The sequence below is a fragment of the Chlamydotis macqueenii genome, chromosome 17 (assembly GCF_036417535.1).
Source record: "Chlamydotis macqueenii isolate bChlMac1 chromosome 17, bChlMac1.mat, whole genome shotgun sequence".
NCBI classification, from domain to species: Eukaryota; Metazoa; Chordata; class Aves; order Otidiformes; family Otididae; genus Chlamydotis; species Chlamydotis macqueenii.
Window position 1 is genome coordinate 10,737,017 of NC_141572.1, and position 21,072 is coordinate 10,758,088.

Genomic DNA, 21,072 nt, shown 5'->3' on the forward strand with positions numbered 1-21,072 from the left:
ATGTGCCTGAGCTGGGGAGGCCTCAGGTGGGGAAGAGGAGGCTTAAGCTCCATACTGGGCTATAAGATGCCACTCTTGCTGCCTTGCCCATCTTCTGGGGTTTTTTCTATCAGTGCAACTTTCTATAAATTTTTTGGTGCAGTGCTATTTCTGGTGCCTTTGTTACTGCTGTGCCTGTAAGCAGAATGTTTAAGTCTGACTGATAGCTAATTCTTGCTTTAGAACAGTGTAAGACGCTTCAATGCAGTTACTGCTGAATCAAAACTGTTTCTAGATATGGCATACTTCATTTCAGTATTATAAATACTGGTGGTTCATTCGTCTCCCCTTCAAAAAAAAAAGTCATTCACTAGATTCTATAGGAACACTTTTATAAAAATAAAATGTACATTGATTATTTCCACAAGACCACATCATTGTTTATAAAACTCAATTAACTTTAATATTAAAAAAATACTTCAGGAAGATCTGATAGGAGAAGTCAAACATTTTAGTAACTGAATCCCAGGCTTATCCTTAAAACATTTATTTTTACAAGTGTAAGCTGAAAGAAGGAAATTAGTGTTCATGTGGTTTCCATCCTTCAGATAAGAAAGTCATTATTATGGCATAAAGAAAATATCCAATTAGGATAATGAATGTGCAGCCTACTGGCCCAATGTAAAACCAGGATGCAATGAAGTAGATCATCAGCAAAGAAATGAGAGTCCTGTAGCTAGCCAGAAACCTCAGACTGATTCTTGGTCCGCAGTTCTGGCTTGTTCTCTCTTTCACCACGGGACTATACCTGATTTTCTGTATGAGGTGAGGGTTGGTAAGATGATAGCGACAAAGTCTGCCAACAAAATCTTCCCTGGAGCAAAGCACATCCATCTGATCAGCAAACTAAGGTAAGAAAAGTTTGAACATTAGTATTCTACTGCAGCTACTGTCATAAAGTAAGCATAACTTATTTTACAATTTCTTCATTTATAGGATGATGATTATAGGAAATAGAGGAGAAAAAAAATCAAAATGCACTTTTAAATAGTAGAGCGGCTTTAGTGAAGACTTGCCTTTTATCAGTTATACCTATAGGAGAGACAAGGATGTACTTTTCCTGTTTTTGAAACTTTCATTCTGAATGATATTCCCTTTGTTCATCAAGCATAAAGAAAACATTTAAAATGTTATTTGTTAATGTTTTGTGTAGGAACAGGAGAACTACAGGTAGAGAAGCAGGCCTGATACTATTAGGAAATACCCACCCTCCACAATGAAGGAGACAGAGCAAGAACAAACCAAGTGTCCTATCTGCAGGTGCAGTGAAGTACAGCAATTTGCAATGGAAAATATAAAAGGAAGCAATGCTGTACTTACCCTTTCGTTAAGCGCTGAGGATAAACGAAATAGGAGGCGGACAAGAGTGGCATTCTCATAGCTTCGGATCGGCTGAAGCTCAGTATCTCCTTGATACTGCACCTCAAATCTACGTAAGCCATTTATGATCTAGAAACAGGAAAATAAACCCCTCATCTTGTAGGTCCCATGTGAAATGCCTTTATACAGGCACATCTCTTAGCCCCAGGTAAATTGTATTTTTGTTGATGTAAAGGACAACTTGTTTTTTCAAGAACAGTCTAGGGTAGCTATATGGAATGTTTCTTCTCTCACCTGGTACCTGCCAAGGGGTGTAAGAATGAGGCCATTCTCGCTTTCAATGCAGTCTGGAAGCTGTTTTTTTCCATTCTCATCTTGAGCTGTCCCACACTTCATCATCATCTGGGTCAGCTGGGCTTCATTCAGCTACTCAAGAATAACACAGTTCTAAAGCATGTGGTTGATGTACCCCCCTCTTCTATTTCATTTCTTTCTCCCTTCACAAACTCCTTAGGCCTTTGACAGCCAGCAGAGATACCAAGAACTGCTTAATAACACCTTGGTTAGACATTAAAAAAGATAAGTCTCCAGATTTCTTGTCTGTGCTCATCAAATCCAAGAGAGGTGTTCCTTTTCACGTGTCCCTTACTCCTTGAGAGCTGTCAAATAGCTGTCTTCTCCTAGGTCAATTCTGTGTAAGGGAGTGTGGCTGTCAGAGAAATTACTCTCTTCTTCCAAGTTTAACCAAAAACCAGCCTACTTTTAGTTCATCCACTCATCTAATACCTGCAGTTATATGTTGTATTTTTAAAGCTCTTTAGATTTAGAAGGTACTAGACTGTTTAAAACTTAAGCCATGTCTTGCCCGTTTGTAAACATCAGAACAGGCACAAGTAAAGAAACAGGTTTGATATAAACCATAGTCCAAAAGAGTGGTTGCTTGAAACAAAGTGGGGTTAATATTTAGAAATTTAAGAGCATCTAGTTCTATCTATATTGAAGGTAGTTTTGAAGTGGTCAGGTAAAGTCAAGCCTAAAAGATGTTTACAACAAAATTTGCTAACAGGGATCAGTGACCCCACAATATACAAGAGTGACAGAAGTACCTTTGAGGAATCCTGGCTCTTGTTCACACTGCCACATAGGGAAAGTTCTTAGAAAGATGTTACGTACCTTAAAGATTTGGCACAAGTATTCCAGTGCCTTCTCTAAATATTCATCTGTTTTTTTGATGCTGTCTTGCCCAATTTCATCAAGGTCATTGCCTGTGTAGGAACCATTCATCTCAGATGGTGTAAATCTAAACCATGAAAAGAAGGATTGGCTAACTGTTGTTTCTGCAGAGTGGTCTGATATGGATTTTGCTGTCTGCTGCGCCTGACAAATTAACTGAGCCAGTTTTAACACCTAAAAACAACAAAAAGTGTGTTAGACAAACATAAAGGACCATTAAGCATCAATACATGGATAAAACTGTGCCTTGATACCTGGCAGTGGGAGCAGACTCAGCAAACTCTCTGTTTTAGCTCATATGAATGTGAGCTAAGACTGTTAGTTGCATTTCCAATAGGGCAAAGCTGCTGAAGCACTTGAACTTGAGTGCTTCTTAGGTTTCTCAGCTGCTTTTGTTTCCGCCTACTATTTTTATCCGACTGGCTGATAGGTACTAACCAACACAATGAATCGGAAGTTCACAGTAAGCATGTTTGAGAGGAAATACTCCCAATATACTACTCCAAGGTAGCAAGCTGTTACGTAAACTTCTTATTTAGCACAAATTTTTGATAAATTGTTTAAACTAATTTTTACAGCTGTGCTGGATTCAGACCCCTCAGGTTCCAGAAGTCACCATCAGTAAACTTAACTGTACAGTAGTGCAGAGTTTAAAGATTTCCAGTCTTAACTTCTCATAATATGGATGCTCAGCATTAAGAAAACACCTGTCAAAGTAGAAAGATGTGACAAGAAACTTGTTGCTTACCAAACTTCTGACTTCTGTGCCAAACATCTGTTTATACTGGAAGTCCTGTCCTTCTAGGCTGTAAACATGACTCTTCACCTTAAATGAGGCATCTGTAATAGCTGGAGGCCATGATGAGAAGAAGCTCCCACTAAGTGTGGGGGCCATAAAAAGTCGGTGTTGACGATGGGGAATAACAAGCTCTGGCTCCAGGAATAACTGTTCTCCTAGAATTTGAAAAAAAGTCGTGAAGATGGTTACACAATACTCCTGTTTTTGCCTGGGGAAGATCTAGCGACAAAGAATCTTAAGTCTGCTGGGCAACTTGCTTTAGGGTAGGCAGGTAGTTCTAGGGGGAAAGAAGCCTCAATTACCTTTTTTTCATTTAATCTTCTCTGCCCACAGCAGAAAATGTCAGAGTTCATTTAAATGCAGATCATACAGACAGTATTTTAAGCATGTAACTTTTTGCCAAAGGCAGTGGAGAATCATGACACTTAAGACATTGATACTTGTCAAATCTTGCCTCTCCCAAATTTGCTGTATCCTAATTATCCTGAAGTGCATACAAGACTAGCTGACTAGCTATTTTACTAAGAATAGATACCTTTAGAGATACAAGAAGTTTAATCCTAAGGTAAATAATCAAGTAAGGTAAGTGTAAGAAAAACTGACTTTATTGTAAACACCCAATATTGTATTATTTATTCTTTAAAGAAAAATTGTGGAATGAAATCTAAATGATGGTGGCTAGAAAAGAACTATAGACATATTAAACTAGTTTTAATATAGAAGACATCGCTATAATACACAGGACATATCTAGGGATGTTTCTCTAGTTAGAGATGTCCCTGCTCCTTGTAGGAGGGTTGGACTAGATGACCTTTAAAGGTCCCTTCCAATTCTAACTATTCTGATTCTAAGTCAATAAGACAAACATTAGTAAAGACACACAGACTTCTCAATGGCAAAACAGCATGCAAAATGGGAGAGTAAGTCTATTCACCTCAGTGCTTCTGAGGTAAGATGTAGCCATTGTGAAGAAAGATTGAGACAGAACAGCGTAAGATGTCAAAATATCCATTTACCTTTCAGGATCATTTCAGCTAGATTGGGCTGAGCAAAGACCTTGGCTACTCGGAACACCATGAGAGCATTTTTTGGACTGACCAAGTCTGTTCGAAGAGCTCTGTTCAGAAATCCTACAAACAGCTTAGTGTACATGAGTAGGTTTTCTTGAATGAACGCAGCCCTGTCAAAGTGAGTACAGGATTTGTGAGTACAGCTATTTTAATAATTGTATTTTGTCTTCTACAAAACAAGTTATTAAGGGAATGTTTTATATTGTCTCTGGAAAGATCATCTATTTAGACTGAAACAAAAGAATATTCCTCTCAAAACAAAAGTGATCTCTGATCTTGTGCAGGAAGCTAATTCATGCTGGTGGATGTTTCCTGAAATTCTGCTGTTTTACTCAGGATCTGCATAAACTTGAGGCTTGGTTCAGATTACTCACAGTTGCTTTCCGCCTTACCATTTCTCTGACACAATGCGAGGCAAGGGCTCTGCGCTTTGTGGCGGCTTTTCTGGAGCATACCTCCAAGGCTGCAAGTAACTTAACCACATCTCAAGAACCTAAGCAAAATGACACACAAAAACACATGAGTATCAATACTTTTTGGAAAGGAAGACAAAGCGGTTTTTGTTTGTTTCTTTTAAACCTAGTGAATACTGTCTTCGTGACACCTAAAAGTTTTTACAAATAAAGCACGCTGTAGTAATCTGAGTATCTCTGACACAGAGTTGAAAAGACTAAGTGCATGTTTCTTAGGATCAATCTGGATTTTCTGTAATACCCAAATGAGATCGCACTCAAACAGTTACTACAAAAAAAAAAAAGAAAACTTAGTTGGTGGCTAGATTTAAGGTGCATTTAACAGCTCTGATTATGTTCACTGGATCCCTACTGAAGTAAGTAAACAAGATGCTACATGAATATAATTTAAGCTCTCATCTCCTGCATAGATATACCCCATCAGCACGTGGAAATACAGTGGAGTCCTGATGGCACTGAAGCCACGAGTAAGTTTGCCATGGCCTCTATAAATGTTTCTTCTGACATTCTGCTTTATGTGTGTACCTCAAACAGTGCGATATAGGTAACTCTACATCTAGTGAGCAAGATCTAGCCCTGTTACATTCTGCATTTTTTAACTCCTACATTAATTACAAAGAGTCATGGTCTGATGTATTTCTTTTTCTGCTTGCAGGAGGCAATATTTGCAGTACCTTGCTACTGTAAATTAATATTACTTTTGTTTATGATGTATAATATTAGATAAAATATTAAGAAATTAGAACCTATAAGAATGTATCTGTTTTAAGAGTAACACCTACTGCTGTTCAATCAACAGCCATTTTCAGTGTCAGGAAAATCAGCCAACAACCTGTAGTAATTCTGACCAAGATCTATTCAACTTCCTTCTTATGTCTAATTGGCACACTCTAATATTAAAATACATGTTCTATAAAGAATTTCACTACTCGGGGGCGGGGGGGGGGGGGGAAGATTTAGAGACCAAAAAATGGCTGCTAAACAGCAGTGACTAATTACTAGTTATGTTGAGTACAAGCTTAGAAAGAGAAGCAGGTACGTACTGCTCTGAACGAGGCATCCAGAGGCCAGTGGCCAAAACAGTGTTGCAGAAAGATATAAAGTTTCTCTTGGACAAACCGAGGAATTACAACCCTGCAAACAGATTCAAAGACAGTCACATGTATGAACCAGCAGCAAATTTTAAAAACAAGAAAACCCAACCCAACCAACCAGCAACCCAACACACTTCCACAAATGCAAATACAGAAAGGACTGACCCAAACTTGTTCTTTCTTAACTGAAGCTACTTCTGGCTACTGAATTTCAACACAAATACATAAATATAAAGTTAGCCACTAACCTTAGCCAGAATCCTCTGGTAGCATATTCTTTTCTCTGACTTGTGCCAAGATACAGACTAGTATAATAGCAAGACATCCCCCCTCCCGAAGCGGAACCCCCATCTAGTGGATGTGAGAAACATAATCTATTAGCTCTCATGTACTTTTAATAATGTACTTGTGTATTTAGCCATCAGAACAACCTAATTCAACCTCTCAGTGAAAGGAGAGCTTTTCAGAGAGACTCTGTTTCAGAGACAGGCTGCTGATGTACCTACCTTTTAAACTCCTCTAGTGGGCTGGCCGTGTGGGAGTGGGCTGAAGGGGAGAGAGGCTCTGGTTTCAGACTATTGCTGAAAGCGTGCAGATGTTTCACAAGCAGTCTTACCACTAGCACGTGTTCTTCAGTGGGCTTAAATGACTCCTAGATTCAAAGTAAAATACAGGAAGATAATGAGTATCATATGCTAAATATCCAGGATATAATTCAGGAAAATTATATTCTCAGATCAGAAATTGAAATATAAGAAGTGCTCTCTTCTTTCTAGGTTCTTCACTGTAGTTTGGTGTCACCTGACTTTAGACAGATCTGCTCCCCAGGACAAACTGCATCAATTTTCTGCCATTGGTTCACTAAGAAACAGTAGTGTATTTTTTAATAATGTGATTGTAAGAAAAAGTGCCTACAGTACTCTAATGCACTGAATTTCAGGCTAGCATTAAAGAACAGAATTACCTGTAAATTTCAACTTACCCCTTTCTGGAAAAAAAAAAAAAAATTCAGCCTTTCATTATGGTTATAAGCTCATTGTTGTGGACAGCATAACAGATCCTTTGTTTATGCTCTTGGCTGGCTTTACTGAGTTCTCCTTCCTATGCTGGTACTCATCTGCCTTATGAGAAAGAATAGTCCAAGAAACAGTTACAGTAAGAACAAGAACTACTTTGAGTCCTGTGTGATCCTGTTGCTTTTAGCATCATTATGGGTAGAAGTAGCCTGGGTGGGAGTAGCACAAGGAATGATGATGAGCCACAGTGATGTCACTAATAATGAGTGAGCATATGATATAGCAGGGAGATGAATAAGGAAAAAACCAGCTAGTTCTGGGTGCCCAGTACTAGGGGCTGCTGCAAAATCTGGGGACAAAGCACTAACTCTTTTGCTACTATTGTAATCTGCTTTAAGAGTAGTGAACTAATCTCAATTCACTACTGAAGGCAGATTTTAAGGTATCATTTATATTCCAAATTTCACAGCTCTTATGTTTCTTGAAAGTTGAGAAGAATGTACATGAAACAAGAGTTAGAGATGCAAGTGTAACGGAAGATGCTGGAACAGTGTATTAGACAACAGCTGCAAGATGTTTCCAGGATGCCAAATGCAGCCATGCTGAGGTAAGATGCTGAATGTGATTCTAGGGAAATGGCAGGCATTTTTATACAAAAAACTTACACTTCTTAAATCCATTCAACAGTATTTCCACTGCTGGGGACAGGGGAGTGGGAATATGTGTATGTCTCTGTGTGTCCTTTCTCTGCAATGCCTGAGGCAAAGCAGATATTTTTACAATTGCTTAAGATTTTTAATACACTGTAAAGTTCACTCCAGGAAGAGGTTCAAGGCTTGGTGACAGATATAGTAATGTAGTACAGCCAGATCTGAGACTCTCCTAAGAGAGAGGATAACCTGTTACCAGTTCTAATAAAGGCTAGTATGGTGTTCTTGACAGCTCCTGGTAAGTCAGCATGTTTTCTACAGTCCTGAGGAGAGTACATGTAAGGGGGTAGAACTCTAAGAAGTTACTTGATCCTGGGAGTTTAGATCAGGATCTCCAAAAGCAGTTAGCGAGGTTGAGTACTCTGCTGTAGGCCTTTAAAGGGTGTAATTTAAAAAATTCTAGGCTCCCCTTGAAGGTACCTTTTAAACTTTAAAAAACCACCAATACCACTATTTCAATACATCTTTTCAGGTGATGCTACTAGTTTTTCCACTTAGCAATTCTTATAGTTTCCTCTTAGCCTGGATCAGCACCATTATGAACATTACTTTAAGAATGTTTAAGAAGTATTTTTTCTCACAATTGTTTTTGTTGTCAAACCTTAGCTTACAGGATGGATGTATGCCATTCTTTTCTTAACACAGCTATTAGATAAACATAACAGTAAAAAAATTTAAAGAAAAGTAGTAGTTCCTGTTTTCTTTTCTAAGCAGCACCTTGAGATATACTACTTTATAAAAAAATAAAGTATTAAACAGCAGGTAAATTCCATGTAGTGCTAAAGAGCTTTATAATAAGATCTTTATAGTACATATGCTCAGCCCTCCCCTTTCCCAAAATGAAGACCCAATGAATAAAAGGCTGAAGTAGGGAAAGAGGAATCAGCAATCTGTTCCAACAGGAATGTTTCTGCATGCACATTTCCTGAACAATCTGCAAATGTACTACTTGTGTGCTTTTGCAAAACTGGACAGTCCAGTTCACATTGCTACTACAAATTTAGTACTACCCAATGACATTTCACTGGCTAAAAAGCTCTAGATGTTACCTACCTTAATTATAGGTGACAGCCATGCAAATTCTGATCTTCTTTTCCATGCAAGGTTTGCTTAAATGCCTAGTGTGTGAGGGGCAGAAATCTGCCATTGGTGAAGCCAGTCAAAAAAAGTCAGCATACCTGATAAGCCTCTTTCTACAATGCATTACAAGAATGCATCTCTAAAAATTAGTCCTCACAATATGCTAAATTTTAACTTTTTCTCCTTGACCTTTGCTAATACCTCGCAGTATCTGTTTTCACTGAAAATTTAGTAAATCTCAATGCAGTGTTCTCAATCAAGCTGTAAACCCACACCTTAGCAGGAAAAGCTGCTGTACAGCTAGCACCAATACACTTTGCAGATTATATGATGGAACAAGATTTTTAAAAAGGAAACAAAATGAAAAGATGGTAATACTTGGTATGCGTGGAGGGCCTGGTAGCTGGATTGGGCAGGACTACCGTGGTGTTTACTGGAGATACTGAGTCGGTAGTGGAGAACCTCCAGCTGAGACAACAGAAACAAAAAGGAAGGGGGGGAGGGAAAAAAGGAGAGAAGAGAGCAAGAGAAAAAAAAGTGAGAATGAGCCCAAGGAAGAAGGGTGGGGGGAAAAATGAACATCACAAATACAGTCAGGGACAACATATCACAATAACAACTGCAGCCACAGTATCCTCTTCTTTCTGGTGTTCATTAGATTGATTCCACAGTATTTCACACCCTTTGTCAACTCAGGAATACAACTGGGAGCAGGTGTCAAAAAAGTATAGCTGTAGGTGGCTGTTGCTGTTCTCTTTGCTACCCTCAGAGCAAGTACTGCTAGGGCATATGGAACTTTTGCCAAATAAACTCCCCATTTCAGAAGTTAACTGAACTGCAGTGGCAAGGATTTACACACTTGTACAGTGTTTTACGAAATAATGGAGTAAAAGTATTCAATATTCTGCAAGCTTTTTTAATACTGTTTTGAAAATTTTGTCATTCCTTCCTGTGTTGCTGGAGAAGCAGGGTTTGTATACTGGGAAGAAACTCAAACTGATTTTTTTCTTCCTGTCCTTGGGAAGAAGAAAGTTTGACTTTTTATAATCACTGCAAGCCTGTCAAGCGAGTTTCCAGTTCAGAGAAATGCTCTGTCTTCTCTTTCTACTTAAGGGCCATTTGGGAAGGCAGCAGGTCTTGTGAATCTCCTCAAGAGAGGAAATTACTATTAGGGAAACAAAAAGGTAAAGACAGTGTTACAGACAGTTACAGTATACAGTGTTATATGCTGATGCAAAAGGCATCTTGCCTTACCACTGAAATCTCTGCAAGCCTCAGCCACAACCCTTCTTGGAGGAATAACATGAAGAGTATTTTTTAACAATGTAATGGTGAAGAGGATACTGTAGTGACAGTGACACACATGTATGAAATTAATGAAAAAACATAAAACAAAAAATGTACACTACACAGATCCCAATAACTACTGTCAAGCATCTAAACTAACTCTCCAGATCACACCTCTGCTGTCTTTGAACAGCCCCTACCGAACCTCCTCTAGTACCAGTTTGGTATGTTTTACGCTCTTAGAGTGGTAGGACTGTCACTGCAAGCTCCCCAACAGCTCAAACACATCGTCTGCTTCGCAATCGATTCCGCTGCCACAGGAAACAGCAAGAGCCTGTAGTCTAATGGGTGTTCCACATGCAGTGCTGGGGTCTGTGGCACCTGGCACTGGAAGGTCAGGGAGCATTACATGAAGTTTTATCAAACAACTTCTTTTTAAGGGTTCATTGTGATTACAGCAGAAGGGAACAGGAAAAGAGAAGCTGCACGCTTAGGCTCTGGATCATCCGAGAAAGAAAAAGCAAATAGACAACATAAAAGAATGGGAAAATAGTTGAATTAATGGTGAAAACAGTGAAACTCAGCATAGCAAATAGTGTCAACCTCAGGTTCACACCAGACCCAGAAAGAATTCAAAGCAGTGAAGTAGAAAAGAAAGTACATCTTCTCAAGAGAAATTACTTACTATTAATTCCCATTCCACTGCCTTTTACTTTTAAAGATAAGTCTGTGATGACATTAGCAAGGTTTAAGGAAAAAATCTATAATTCCTTGAGGCACTACACAGGAACATTACATATGTGGGACCTGACCTGGCCCATCAAAGCAAACAAGTCTGGCTGCTGGACAAAGAAAGAGCAAGTTCTGGGGAACCTCATCCCACCTTCCAACACAGGTAGGTAGCCATTTCAAGTCACTGATGGTCAAAAAGGTATAGATCCAGGGATGAAGGGTTACTAATTACACCTCCTTCCAAACACACAGAAGGCTAAATGGAATCACCTGAACCTGCATAATTATCAATAATTTTAAGACTAAGGTTTAGTGTGATCTTGGGTTTCCAGTCAAGCTCTTTAATTTTTATGTTAAAACAAAACTGGCATTTCTGCATATTCTACTTCCTTATTTGATGAAGTATGAAGCACACTATACTCCTTCAGCCCACCCTGAGACCAGTCTACAAAGCTTAGTGAACAGTCTTATGTCTTGGGCTTACGAACAGTCCTGTCCCCAACTGATCTGGAACCTTTGCTCAGTCCTGCAGGACGGATCCTTCATCCACTTATGGATGTCATGGGGAATTCCAGTCCCCTATTCAGGTGTTCTAACCCCCAAAGAGCAAAGACTTCATTTTTTTACATGCTCATGATTACTCCCCATCAAAGAAGAAACTAAAATACTATCAGGGAATAACGACCTCGAGCTGTGGCTCAACACACCTTGTGGAGGATCCTGAAGTGATGATTTCAGAGAACTTTAAGCTCTGCCTAGGCCCTATTCCACCACAACACTGACAGTCATTGTCTATAACTGCTGCTCCCTAGTGTTAGAAGAGACCATCTGAAATACAGAGGGTGAACAGAGGAGAGAAGTTTAAAGCAATCATTATTTCTGGCCTAAGCACAGCGCTTGATGCACAAAGACTGGACGGACAGACAGACAGACCAAAGGTATTCAAGCAAAGCCTTTCCATCACAGGTGCACAGCCATGCTGCTGGGAGTCCCAAGTGGAGACTTTGCAACATTAGTGAGTTTGCATTTTGACCTCAATTTTATGAATAAAAGACAAAACGTATCACACTTCAGCTCTCCAATGTTTTTCCCTGGCAAAATATAAATATATGTTATTTTACAGCCTGTGGAGTGAATGATCAGAATTTCTCAGTCAATCAGCTCTCATATAGCTCTTTCACACAGGAATAAATCCTGTGTGTAACAACTTTTCTATTTCTCTCCCCTTCTATGAAAGTCCCACTGTGACCCAGAGGGAATTCAGAGGATCAACATTTTCTCCTTCAAATTCCCTTTACATTTATAATGCCTTTGATCTTAGCCTCCCTAACTTAGTTTTCACATGCAGCAGTTAGTTACTGAACAGGCCACCACAAACTGCTTAAAACAGTTTATTATCTGAGCAAAAGCTTGTAAGATATTCTAAACACTGTAGCTACAGAACTGCTTCTGACATCATCATGGTGAAAAGCATATTTTGGTATATGAAACAACAAAAATGGCTTATTAACTTAATACTGAAGGACAGTTTAGTAAATTTCCTTTTTAATTTGGATTTATGCTAGAAAATGGTTATGAATCTCAGAAATTAGTAACTGGTATTTCAGTAACGGTTGCTATCACTGCTGGAAATCAATTTTTTTTAGCTATTTTTAGCAACTGTGTTGCCCTTGTGGGGTTTAACACTGTAGTTTTATAGTGGCATCTTCCCCATCATTAGTAGTTTGATTATTGATGTTCAGATTGTTGTGACCATCCCACAAACTTGTCTTTTACGAAAAACAAAACCAGTACAACTTCTGCAATGAAGACAAGTCTGGATGACACAATTATTCACAACATTCTTCATAAATGGATTAGCAATTTTGACACACTCATGTAGGTACTCTGATAAGTTATATCTTTCATTTGGACCAATACACAAAAAAAAATTTTCCAGAGAATAGGAGATTTACTCCAAGATAAGAGGTCAACCATCAGATGATGCTCATGAGTGACGTACAAACTATTACCTTGACATGAGGGGACTGCATTTTCTGATACATTTCCAGTGAATAATGATGAAGCCACATTTCAACAAAGATCTGCAAAACAAATATTGTCTCAGCTACAGAAAGAGAAATAATCCAGGACTTGTCAGTCAAGCTAGGCGAAGTGAAGGCCACAGTACATAATTTGAAAACTAAGCTGTACTTGTAAGTAGACAGACGCATATGCACAGATGTTTCAGGTTATCATCGTATCAATGCAAATGACTGAGTTGGCATACTGTCAGCACCTGCTAAGCATCAATACTAAAGTTCAGCAACATGGTAGAAACTTGTTTCAGAACAACTGTTAAGTCCAGGTTCTCCTTTCCTTTCCCTTGATGGTGAACAGAACCAACTCTGTCCTCAAGCTCTGCTTAGAGCATAGAATTGATTAAGATTTAAAAAAAAAAAAAATAAATTCAGCTTTAGAAACTTTTCTGGAAAAAAAATACGCAAATCCTTGAGATCAGTCTTAAGATATACAGTCTAAAGAAAAGATATTCAGTGCCTTTCTAAATTACAACTTAACAGTTTTACAGTAGTTCTTAGTTTCACTAACAGAAAGCAACAGCTGCACTGCTCAATTCCAAAACCAAGCTAAAGCAAAATGGCCTAACTGTCTCTAGTTTGAAGAGAAGATGTTCCTCAGCAGCAAGAAATGCTGTGAGGTGTTTTCTCCCTTAAATCCAGCTTACCTGAAGCAGTGTTTCTGATCTCCAGATCTCCTGGGAAGCTGGGTCAGCATTCACAGAAGGCTGATGGGCAATGTGCCGTTTCAGCAAGCTGGTGTGATGCATGCCGTAGGAAGTGAAAGGCACTGCTGGAGACCTTTAAAGATAAGTGAAAGTCGGTGAGCCTTAGTACAGGGAAACAGATCATTGCTTTTAATCATCAGTTTATAGAATGGAAAGCAGTCTTTAAGAAGTAAAACTGCATAGCTGATTACACATTCCAAACTTCTGCAATGTGTTATAGTTACTAGTCACTTTATATCCAAACACCACATCACTATTCATATTGCATTGAACGAGCTTTACACAGATGTGATGTTAACTTCAATAATACATGTGTTTTTTTTTTTCTTTCTCCTATTCAGTTTGTTTGTTTTCACTTTGCCTTCCATATTCGTAATTCACCTGATCTGTATTTTCCTAGTATATGCTAAGGCTGGAGAAGACCATGGAAACTGATATTTGAAATGTATTTGAAATGAAGTTATATAAAATATAATGGCTATTTCTTTTTACATTTGTATAAAGTTGCTAATATTGATAACATTTTATAAACTTGAGTAGCATAACCGACTTTGAAAATGTAGACTTTCACACACTTAGCCATTACAAAGAACAAAAGACTGGGTGCTTGTACTAGAAAATTTTCCCTTCGACTTTGTGAGTTTGTTTTTATGCCATTACCATACAGACATCTAGAACTTCAGTAAGCAGTCAAAAAACTTTCCTCCTCTTCCTTCCAGTTCTGGCTAAATAGCTTGATGTATGTGCAAAAAGTCACTTGAAATGCAATCACTCATTATATGATTTGATTAGTAATATGTGTCTTGGCTTTTTATATCATGAAGTTATGAACTAAGAAATCTATGAGCACTACTAGTCTGCAACAAAGCCACACACATGATCCTGACACAGCAATTTCTAAGAACTGCAAAACAGGTAAGTAGAGCATTAAATCACTAAGGATGACAACCTCAGAACTGAAACAAAATTACTAATTGCCAGGTTCTCTGGCTTTATAGTAACATTAATGAAAGATCCAAGTTCCCTTTTAACAAAGGTTATCACCAGTGCCATCTTTACCACACACCATATGGATGTGCAGACAGTAAAAACTACTGTCAAGTACAGTCAGGTCTGTCCTATTCCAGTTGCAGGGCACAAAATACAACTAGAATTGCTGAGGAGATTAATTTTTGCTGCTTGTACATGCCTTTTCTGCTCCACAAATAGCTACCTTTCAGACTTTCTAATTAAACTTTTATGGTAAAATTAAGTGAACATAAGTGAACTTGTTAGAGATTTCGTTCCAACAAGCCTTCTTTTGTAAGCACTGTTCCCACAATTTGCCTCTAGCACTGCAGTCATTACCTGGGAGTCGGGGAAGGGATGGCTCCCCCAGGATTTGAAGAAGGTGGAGGAAGGACACTTCCTTCTGTGGGTAGGAAACACTTCAGGTATGTGTCCACCAAGATGAAATAAGCACTGTTGGAAGGGCTGACATGATGAGTGACGGCAGAGTTCTGAAACAGACACACAGGATAGACCTGGAGTTACATACTGTTACTTAAAGCTACTGCTAGGGACTGTCTGCTACACAGCCACACCCATTTGGTATAAATAAGCAGAAGCCCAGTGGTTATAACGGGTGAATTGACAAAAAAGACACTTTGGAACAAAGGTAAAGTAACTAACTGTAAGAGAACTGTTGCTGTAGTAGTGAATGTAACCAGGTACGAGAAGAGTGCAACGTAATACAGCACAGGTAACAACAGGAACCAAATAACCAGATACTGTAGTACAAAGCTATGGTTATGACTGTATAAACGGTGTTATTGGTCAGAGGGGTAGGAAACCCATTTGGAATCCATTGCCTGCTCTGTGTTAGCATGTTGCTGGACAGACTGCTTACTGGTATATCCAATGTGAGTATTTTATTTATTATCCAGTCTTACACCATCAACTGAACCAAAGAAATAACAAATTCTAAAAGCACAGATAAAACTGCCGTTAATTTAGCTGGACGGCATCTCAGCAGCCTCCTAAAGCATTGTGAGGAAAGGCTAATACTATTTTAAGGGAAAAATTGTGAAAGGTACTTACCTTCTGTGTGATCAAACTAATTGCAAAGTAAAACATGTAATATTCAAATGGATCTGAAAGAACAGTGTTAAGGATCAAATAATAAAAAACAGGTACAGCAGTTAGATATCTGAGGATGCTGACCAGATGTTAAATTTTTATTTTGTCCACGCTAAATTAACTTACTAGAGCTTAACTGCAAAGTCAGCTTTGCCTTCCAACTGACTCAAACACTGGTAACTGAGCTTTTCTCTATGTGTTAAGGTGTGTTTGCATTACTCTTCTTAGCACATTTGCCTGTCTCAAACTGAAACCAGTGCAGCTGCAGCTAGACTGCTTCCAGCAAGTACAACAGCTGCAAAGTTAACATGCCCTTTTTCTATCATATTACATAAACTATGAGTAGTTACGAAAACAAAAATTGTGAAATACAAGCTCTACTGAAATTACTGGGAATTTTCTTGTTGACTTGAATACGGCAAAAAAATTCCCCAGAACGGTTTATAAGAGGACAAATTTATTTTTCACTGGAATCTAAACATTTCTCATCAGCCCAAATACTTTAGCACAACCGCGATTTACCATAGACACATAACAAATATACAACAGAAATGCTCGTAATCTCTCAGTTTTAGCTATTTAAAAGGAATTAAATACCCAACTGTTAAAAGGATACTAAGAGCCAAATTCAAACCTAAGCCACCAGATGAAGGGAACTGGACTTTGTTGTGGTATAAAGAGCATTCTGGTAGGACTTGCTCTTGTATTGAAGCCTTCACAGGGCCCTGAAAGACAAAGAAATGAAATATTAATCTGGCTACTCAGCATACTTGCAGAGTATGTTTGCAGATAGTGAAGTTCTGCTGCATTCCAGCATTCTGGGATGATATCTACATTCAGCTCAGTGGGATTTTACTGCATTGCAGTAGTTCTTTGAGAATGCATACTCTTTAGATAACTGCCAGCCTTCTCACTGAAAATGAGTACTCAGTGTAATTAAAAAAATATAAGCCTTCACTAAGATTCTTCCAGTTGGAATGGAGATAGCAGAACACTGGTGTTTGCCTGATGGTTGTGTTAGGCTGAGCTGTGGACCAGCAATTATTATAAACTTAAATGTTTCCTTTTGTTAAAGACTGTAGAACTATGAACCAACTTCTAGATAGCAGGTACCTGGTAGCACTGGAAGAAACATAATGAAACAGCTCTGTAGATAAACATTTTTGTTTGAGATGTCATGCTTCAGATCCAGGATAGCAGTTAATCTTCAAACACACGGGCACAAAGTGCAGTTAGGGAAGGCACTGCTCTGTGCCGAGCTTGGAAAACTATTTTCAATCCTGCAAGTACTGGTAACCAAGATAAAGCACAAGACTTTCTCTGGGGACAGGATAAGAATCACAATGCAGCTTTCCTGGCTGAACAGCACAAATATCTAGCTGCTGACACCCACCACCTCCTACAAAGTTTATGGCTGGGATTTTTCCTCCTCATTTAAAGAAATGAGGATGCTCTAAACCTGGAGTACTGAGGCTATACCATGGCCTATACTGAACCCTATGTATAAAGTGTGTGCAAAGTTCCAATAGCTGCAACAACAACTACATTCTCTTCTTACAAAGTTTTCAGTTACTCACTGGAAGATATGAGACTGGGAAATCATATCTGTACTCTTCTGCTTGAAGTTTGTAAACCAGCTTCATCATTGGGCCACTGCAAGCAAGCATTGGAAAGAAAATCCATGGTAAGTACCCTCTCCTGTCTCACTTTCGTGAACTTATGTTTGCACAATGGAAAATGGTCAAACACTGGTTATCTGTTCACTGGACATTTTTTAATCCGTGCTGAAATGAATGAGTTTACCTGGGATCCAAGAAATCCAAAGCCACAGAATATTCAGTAGGATTTGTCCTTCCTTGCAAGCAGCGAAGATTCCAGCCTACGATGATGCCATCCAAGCTACCGAAAATGCTCTCCACCAGCCATGGGAAGATGCCATGTAGTTCCTTTAGGGAAAACAGGCACAAATAGTTAATGCGTAGAATTCCTCGTTTGAACAATCCCTATTGCAGGTGCTAGAATGCACAAAGATACTGTCTGCCAGCTATTGATGGCTGTTTCCAGATTACCACTGTCTGGGCAGAGCTTCCATTCAAACAAATGTATGATAATATGGCAATTACAGGAAATCTATCCTGATTTCTGGTTCCACTAAAGTTGCAAGGATACTGATCAGCATTGCATGCAATTATTTGTCACATTTTAAAAACTAGTTTTCCTTGTAAATTGAGGCTGAAAGGTATAAATGAAGTGCAGTCAACTGAAACAAACTTTTAACGACTAGAAAAGGTTTTTTAACTTTTGAAAAATATTGTATTCTCACTGTTTCACCTGGAGACCTCAAAACTCTTGATAACAGAAATAAGAACAAAGAAAAGAATAATATAAAAAAAGCAAGTTCTGAAAAGACAGCAACTGCTCACCTTGGCGGGAAACTCCTCAATGACCGTCTCCAGATCGTGGCACCTCTGAACAAACGGTTTGTTTATGTAGTCTGCCTTCAAAGTGGCCTGTTACAAATCACACGGGAGATCAGACCACCAGTGCCAGAAAGGACGCACTCTTCAGCCGCGACACAAAAACCTCCTAATTTTGCCGCTCCTCCGGTACAGCATTTCTGTTCACACGGCTGAAGTTACGCTGACCGACCTTATAACTTCACAGCCGCACAACGAAGCTGACAGGTAACCACAAACCGCCGAGCCCAACCGAAACGGGACGAGCTGCGCCGCTCCCCCCCCAGCCCGCCCCGGCCCTACGGGCTCAGCGCGGCCTCTCCCCGGTGCCCACCGCCGCCGCTCCCCACCCACCAGCAGGAAGCTGGGCTGTTGCAGGTGCGGGCCGGCCATGCCGCCTGGCCCCGCAACCGATGCGCCGTCCTGCAGCAAGAGGAGCGGAAACGGCCGTTAACGCCGCCCGCACCACCGCGGCGCCGGCGCAGCGCTTCTGCGTCACCACTCTCGCCCGGCGCGCAGGGATGACGCCACCCGCGGCGCCCACCGCCTCTGGCGGAGAGGCGCGTGCCACCGTTGCCATGGTGGTGGGCCCAGTGCTGTTCCCCCTCCAAAATGGCGGCGCTGAGGCAGGGCCCTGCCCCGGCCTGGGGGGTGGCCGCGGCCCGGGTGGCTCCAACCCCTTCCCCTTGTCGGGGGCTCCGGGGGTGTCTTTGGAGAGCTGTTAAAAGTGAACGGTATCGCAAGACAAAAGGGGCCACGGTCAGACAATCCCACAGCAACCTGGGGTTTGGTGGTGGTGAAGCTGAAGCCATCATTTGCTCAGATATTGGTGGTTGGAAAGGGCATCTTGTGACCAAATGAAAAGCAGTGTGAAGAAAGGCAGATCTCTTTGCTAATTGTCCTGGCTCTGGCTAGGATAGAGTTCATTTTCACCTGAGCTGTGAGAGGAGCTGGCCTGGTGGCACCGTGGCTGGGGGACACAGCTGGGAAAGGTTACTAATTAGCCAACAGCTGGGACAGCTGACCCAAATGAACCCGAGGGCTGGTCCACCCCATGTGAGGGCTGCTCACTGTATAAAGTGGGGATGGCGCTGAGGGGTGGGTTCCTGCTGTTTGGGAGGGAGCTGGGCTTTGTGATCCACAATGGTAATGTAAATTATGTGCTTAAATATTTTCTGGGGTTTTTTTTATTTGTTTGTTTTTCATCTCTGTTTTCTTTTCCTCTGTTGTTCTCTTTAACTGTTTTTATTTCAACCCACAAGTTTTGCTGCCTTTTCTTTCCTGATTCTTTCCCCTTATCATTGTGGGGAGTGGTGAGGGAGGGGAGTGAAAATATTTGCTGCTCACTTTTTTTAAAAAATAAGGATTTCAGGGGAAATTCCGTAAAACCAGAGGAATGCTTATGTTGTGCCAGTATTCAAAGGGAGAATTCCAGTCAGAGGTCTAGAAAAGAATAACTAATTTTATGAAATACTGAATATAATTGATACCAGTAAAGATGGTTAGAGAAAATAATTCTGCTCAGACAAGTTTAATTTTTTTTGCGACTTACAGACTTTGTCAGAAAATACCAGTATGAGTAAAACTTAATTTTCTTGATCGTTTTGATTGTTTTATGCAAGGAGGTGCAGGAATAGTTGAGTGAAATAGTCTGGTTTAGGTTCTGTAGGGGTTCAAACAAAAGGATGTGGCTTCATACTCCACTGCTGTCATTAACATTAAAATAAAGCGAAAAAATAATGTTAGGGAGAATACAGAGGAATTCCTTTTGCAATGTTAGCTCTGACCCTGCAAGGTGAATTTATTAATCCAGTTTATTAGGATTTTTTACCAGTGTAAAGTGATTCAATATTTATTTAAACGTTTACAGAATCAGAATTAAAACCAGTACATTTCTTGGTATTGACGTGGGCTTGCACTCCAATCTGTTTTACTCAGGCTGGATCTCAAAACTGCATTTTGATCTCGGTGGTAAGGAGGGAAGACAGCAGCTCCAGTGGCAGCAGAGCAATCCAGTTCCTGACTACTGAGAAGACAAATAAATGGTTTTTCAGCCAGCCCCCTTTGGAATTCTACCAGGCAATTAATTTGCTTATTCCTCTCCTTTTTTTTTTTTATATTCCATATGATTTTTTAAAAAACAAATATCTAGTATTTTGAATGTAGCAAGTTGGTAACAGGTGACAGGAGTTCTTTGACTTGTACAGAAGTGTGATTGAATAGAACTGTTTGAGCTTTATTTGCTGTGACACATATACGTATTTGAAACGTGTGTCCTGAGTGGGATGCTGGCCGTGGTTTTAAAGTGCATTTGCAGATGGAGAGTCTGTGAATGAACACTTTTCTTTGAACGATCGGTCCCTCCTCCAGGTGGGGACAAAGAGCTATTTTAGCTCCAGAAAAAGCTATTTGGACTTGATGGCAAAGCCTCTGCAATATGTTTATTTAGCTGTAAAAGTTATGGATATTGCCAGAAGTTGAGGAAACAGTAGACCTGATATGTTTTCAGTGGGCGATAGAACTGGAGAAAGAAAACATCAAGAAATAAATTACTGGGCAAACAAGTGGAAACAGAACAGTGGAGGTGCTTGGCAGGGATGGCTCAGTAACACTTGTGTAGGTTAATAAATACCTGCATGGGAGACATTTATTAAATTATTTTATGAAATAGGGGAAATGCTGAGGAGAACTGTGGAATGACAGTCTATTTCTATTTAAAGGTCTGTTCTAGACCCTACTGAAGTCAATGGTGTAGGTCCGTTATTACTCTTACATATAGCATTTTCAAATGTATATATCAGGATTGTATATATTTTTTTTCCCTTTTTGCAGATGGAGAGACAGAGGCCCAGAAAAGTTA

The 21,072-nt window shown here is 39.8% G+C and overlaps 1 protein-coding gene across 2 annotated transcripts; it reads right to left on the minus strand.

The window, feature by feature from the left end:
• Positions 1–354: 354 nt before the first annotated feature.
• On the minus strand, positions 355–18,690 carry SMPD4 (sphingomyelin phosphodiesterase 4). Of its 2 annotated transcripts, XM_086761559.1 has the most exons (19): positions 18,567–18,690; positions 18,180–18,266; positions 17,560–17,702; positions 17,334–17,409; positions 16,373–16,481; positions 15,718–15,770; positions 14,986–15,137; positions 13,579–13,711; positions 12,866–12,937; positions 9,213–9,302; positions 6,535–6,680; positions 5,978–6,068; positions 4,854–4,954; positions 4,408–4,571; positions 3,341–3,546; positions 2,533–2,766; positions 1,654–1,785; positions 1,360–1,488; positions 355–885 (listed from the first exon to the last, which is right to left on the minus strand). In XM_086761559.1, the coding sequence occupies exons 1-19, from the start codon at positions 18,603–18,605 to the stop codon at positions 559–561; spliced, it is 2,484 nt and encodes an 827-aa protein (XP_086617685.1). In that variant the 5' UTR covers positions 18,606–18,690; the 3' UTR covers positions 355–558. The 2 variants fall into 2 exon arrangements, with proteins under 2 accessions (XP_086617685.1, XP_086617686.1); XM_086761560.1 differs by lacking the exon at positions 9,213–9,302.
• Between the last annotated feature and the right edge of the window lie 2,382 nt (positions 18,691–21,072).

What these genes read in the sequence shown, in the direction of transcription:
- SMPD4 (XM_086761559.1), bottom strand. Translation starts at nt 18,605, where the DNA reads ATGGCCGGCCCGCACCTGCAACAGCCCAGCTTCCTGCTG. An exon ending in TTGAGGAGTTTCCCGCCAAG is followed by an intron (nt 17,703 to 18,179) that starts GTGAGCAGTTGC and finishes TTTTCCCTAAAG; the next exon opens with GAACTACATGGCATCTTCCC. An exon ending in TTAGTTTGATCACACAGAAG is followed by an intron (nt 15,138 to 15,717) that starts GTAAGTACCTTT and finishes TGTCTGTTTCAG; the next exon opens with AACTCTGCCGTCACTCATCA.